The 4,350-nt window shown below is 34.4% G+C and overlaps 2 protein-coding genes across 3 annotated transcripts in view; both read left to right on the top strand.

The window, feature by feature from the left end:
• cplane1 (ciliogenesis and planar polarity effector 1) overlaps positions 1-597 on the top strand; it is a gene marked incomplete at its 3' end in the record, with an annotated part of 56,145 nt that extends 55,548 nt beyond the window's left edge. Inside the window, exon 51 of the mRNA XM_079860465.1 lies at positions 457-597. Coding sequence (XP_079716591.1) covers positions 457-597 — 141 coding nt within the window. The remainder of the gene's footprint in view (positions 1-456) is intronic.
• Positions 598-1,751: 1,154 nt separating this feature from the next.
• Positions 1,752-4,350, top strand: part of wdr70 (WD repeat domain 70) — a 91,268-nt gene continuing 88,669 nt past the window's right edge. For both annotated transcript variants that reach the window (XR_013819981.1, XM_079860758.1), the window contains exons 1-4: positions 1,752-1,810; positions 2,923-2,976; positions 3,082-3,165; positions 3,239-3,323. Coding sequence is in view for 1 of the 2 variants with exons in the window: in XM_079860758.1 (XP_079716884.1) it covers positions 1,786-1,810; positions 2,923-2,976; positions 3,082-3,165; positions 3,239-3,323 (248 nt within the window). In the remaining variant the exon portion in view is untranslated. The remainder of the gene's footprint in view (positions 1,811-2,922; positions 2,977-3,081; positions 3,166-3,238; positions 3,324-4,350) is intronic.

Here is a 4,350-nt window from a genome sequence, read left to right as displayed (position 1 = left end):
TTTATTTTTACAGGGACAGTGCTCAGTTAAGAGTAATTGCACCAGAGTTAGCTAACAGCTAATCTACATCTGCTGTCCCTGGGCAGATAAACTAATAAAATAATATACAATATTACATATAGACCACATAAAACATCACAATACATATGTCCAGGAATGGAACATTAACAAAATCAGTAAATAAAAACACAGAATTGACATCACAGTCATTAGTGGTTGCAGATTTGTTCTGAACGTAGCCAGGACTTGAGCTTGGTTTAACATCTGTGACGCTATCAGTGCTTCGGATGTTTATAAGTATGAAGAAAACAAGTAAGAAGGGTTATAAATAATGTTAAATTTAATTGAAATAATTGTAAAAACATCAGGCAGCAGCTGGTTAAGGCAAGTATACAGTGCTGGAAACATTACTCTAGCGCTGTGTTCTTCAAGATCATGTGATGTTGGTTTCTCCAGGGCGAAGAGTCGTTCACGAGCGTGGATCATCTGCGAGATCTGGATCTGGACTCTTTCTCTCAGAGCACCGGAAGTGTCCTGAGCAAGCTGGACTGGGCCGCCATCGAGAGGATCGTGGCCGAGGACGAGGACGAGCACTGAAGAGATGTTCTCACTCCAGATGTTGCGCAGCTGTTGACTGTGAATGATTGTGCTATTTGTGTATGTGTATCATTTGTGTCTTGACTGTTTGAGTGAGTTGTCGGCACAGATTTGTGTGGAATAAACACGAGTCTCTCACAGGTGCGTTGTTGGTCTTCTTCCACATGATCGAGTCATTATTACTGGATGCCGGACAGAACAGAGCTCTCCGCAGACAACACCAGCCTTCAGATTTGTAGCTTCTGATGTGGAACTGGTAAAACTGTACAATAAGGTTCATTTGTCAACATTATTAGTTAACAAACTAATACTACTACAACATTCATTAATCTTAGTTCATGTTTATTTCCACATTTACTAATACATTTTTAATGTATTTCATGCCCCAAACTCCCCACCTAATTGTATTTTTATGAACTAAAGATTAATAAATGCTGTATATTGCTCATAGTTCATGATAACTAATGCATTGAGTAATGCTAATGAATGGGACCTTGCTGTAAAGTGTTACAGTGTAATTTATGGTTAAATTTGCCTTAAATTTGCATTTCTAAGATTTGTTTATTTGACAATCTTTTAATAAAATACTGTGAAACGGAAGATCTCATATATCTCAATTGTTAATCACATGAGACCTGAGCTTAAATATTGTCATCAGACTGAAAGAAGCACAATTTCTATGTGCTATTAGTTAATAGCGGCAACACTTTACAATAATGTTCTGTTTGTTGGCATAAGTTAATGAAGTAACAATTAACATGACTTAGTTATTGTTAATCTCAAAATTTACTAATACATTATTAAGATCGAAAGTTGTGTTAACATATTACCAGATAATAATGAAAGAATTTCATCTTCAGATTAGTTGGAATACAATCGTGTATTTATATTATCAGCTTCATAAATAATAATGGATTTTGCATAAAAAATATAAGGTACATAATAAATGAATAAATAAAAAAAAAAACGGGAAAATACGAGGGAAAAATATTTATTTATGGTCAAATTATTTATCAATTTTTTTTGTAATTTATTTCTAGTCAAATTATTAAATATTTGTATTCCGTATGAACAAATACTCAGGAAAAGCTTCAAGACAAACATTTCTCCAAAGTTACCGAGGACTTATATTCAGAAGAGACTTTTATTTTGACTTCCGGCGTCCCGGAAGTGTCCGATATTATTGTCATGGCTGACCAGAGCAGTGATCCTGGTAAGTTTGTGAGTTTTATTCGTGTTTTATGAAGTGTTTCTCTCTTATGAGTGAGATGGATGTGTTTAAACTGCAGGACAGTGTTTTGCTGAAAGCTGTGATGGTTTAATGAAGTCAAACACTGTCAGAGCAGCAGTTATAATGATCTGAGGCTCCCCAGGCACATGTGATTCTGAAGATTATTTAATAATAATTCAAATATAGGAGCTTTTAGCCTTCGTTTCTGTCACTCACTGACTGCCGTATGAGTGAATATGTTTGCAATACCATGTTGGTTGGGCTTGTACCATGGTAGCACTATGGTATTCGTAATATAGTGCCCTGGATATACTATACAACACTAAACACTCGATATAATGCTATAATAATTCGCTATTATAATTGGCATATAATTTGTATTTCTTTTGTAAAGGTAGAAATTATTCTCTTATTTTCCCTTTAGATTATTATTATTATTATTTAATCAGTTTTATGTTGTTCATTTTTGCCTATCACCCATAAATTATTCATCGCTGTAAATAAATACATACACAAACTTTATATTTTTAATAGTAATAGAAATTCCAAAATGAAACTCTATTTTCCCTCTTTAGATTATTATTAATCATTTTTATTTTATGAATTTTTGCCTACCCCCCACACGCACACACATATTCATCATTCAAAATAAACAAATATACCCTGATTAATTTATGATTAATATTTGTCATTATTTTATACATTTTTGCCTGCTAGCCATAAATTATTCAGCATTCAAAATAAATCAATAAATATACTATTTCTAAAGGTAATAATAGAAATTCTGCAACAAGATAAATAATAGATATTCTAAAATGACACAATAATTTCCCCTATAGATTATTATTTATATTATTTAATAACTTTTGCCTAAAACCCATACATTATTCATAGTTTAAAATAAATAAATACTGTAGTTCTTTTTGTAAATTGAAATTCAAATTTTACCTTTTGATAATATTACTATTTGTCTTTTTTCATTTTATTAATTTGTATTTTATAGATTTTCGCCACCCATAAATTATTCATCATTCAAAATAAAATAAGAATTCCTCTAGATATGAATGCATTGTATTGTTTTGTGTGATTGACAGGCGACTCCAGTAACGATGCAGACGTCTCATCAGTCATGGGCTTCGCTGGATTCGGTGAGTGTTTCAGCTTAGACGTCACAGAAGCAGGAGTGTGTGTGTGTGTGTGTGTGTGTGGTGTCAGAGTCACATGATCACTTGTAATATTTCTTTGACTCTCAGGAAAGAAAGCTCGAACCTTTGACCTTGAGGCCATGTTTGAGCAGACGAGGCGGACGGCCATCGAGAGAAGTCAGCGAGCTTTAGGTCAGTGTGGTTATTTACCTGTGATTCTGTGTCAAAGACGCCATTTTAACCTCGATCTTCTTCACCGTCACAGAAGAGCGTCAGAAACAGGAGGTTCAGGAGAGCAGCGGCTTTCGTCCCGTCAGCGTCAAACAGAAACCGTCCACATCCACGTCCAGGTAACGTCTCTATTCGATGAGGACGAGCAGCGTTCAGCTGAAATTTAAATTTAAATGAAAAATTAGCCCATTATTTACTCAAATCATCCTAGGTGTATATGACATTCTTCTTTCAGATGAATACAATCGGAGTTATATTTAAAAATGTCTGGCAGTTTCTGCTTTGAAGTCCATAAAAGTGCATCTATCCATGATAAAAGTGCATCTGTCCATGATAAAAGTGCATCTATCCATGATAAAGTGCGTCTGTCCATGATAAAAGTGCATCTATCCATCATAAAAGTGCATCTATTCATTATAAAAGTGCATCTATCCATGATAAAGTGCATCTATCCATGATAAAAGTGCGTCTGTCCATGATAAAAGTGCGTCTGTCCATGATAAAAGTGCATCTATCCATCATAAACGTGCATCTATCCATCATAAAAGTGCATCTATTCATGATAAAAGTGCATCTATCCATCATAAGTGCATCTATCCATGATAAAAGTGCATCTATCCATGATAAAAGTGCATCTATCCATGATAAAAGTGCGTCTGTCCATGATAAAAGTGCATCTATCCATCATAAGTGCATCTATCCATGAGAAAAGTGCATCTATCCATGAGAAAAGTGCATCTATCCATCATAAAAGTGCATCTATCCATCATAAAAGTGCATCTATCCATCATAAAAGTGCATCTATCCATCATAAAAGTGCGTCTGTCCATGATAAAAGTGCATCTATCCATCATAAAAGTGCATCTATCCATGATAAAAGCACATCTATCCATCATAAAAGTGCGTCTGTCCATGATAAAAGTGCATCTATCCATGATAAAAGTGCATCTATCCATCATAAAAGTGTCTGTCCATGATAAACGTGCATCTATCCATCATAAAAGTGCATCTATCCATCATAAAAGTGCATCTATCCATCATAAAAGTGCGTCTGTCCATGATAAAAGTGCATCTATCCATCATAAAAGTGTGTCTGTCCATGATAAGTGCATCTATCCATGATAAAAGTGCATCTATCCATGATAA

The sequence above is a fragment of the Squalius cephalus genome (assembly GCF_949319135.1).
Source record: "Squalius cephalus genome assembly, chromosome: 24".
Classification (NCBI taxonomy): domain Eukaryota; kingdom Metazoa; phylum Chordata; class Actinopteri; order Cypriniformes; family Leuciscidae; genus Squalius; species Squalius cephalus.
This window is presented reverse-complemented; position numbering and strand designations above follow the sequence as displayed.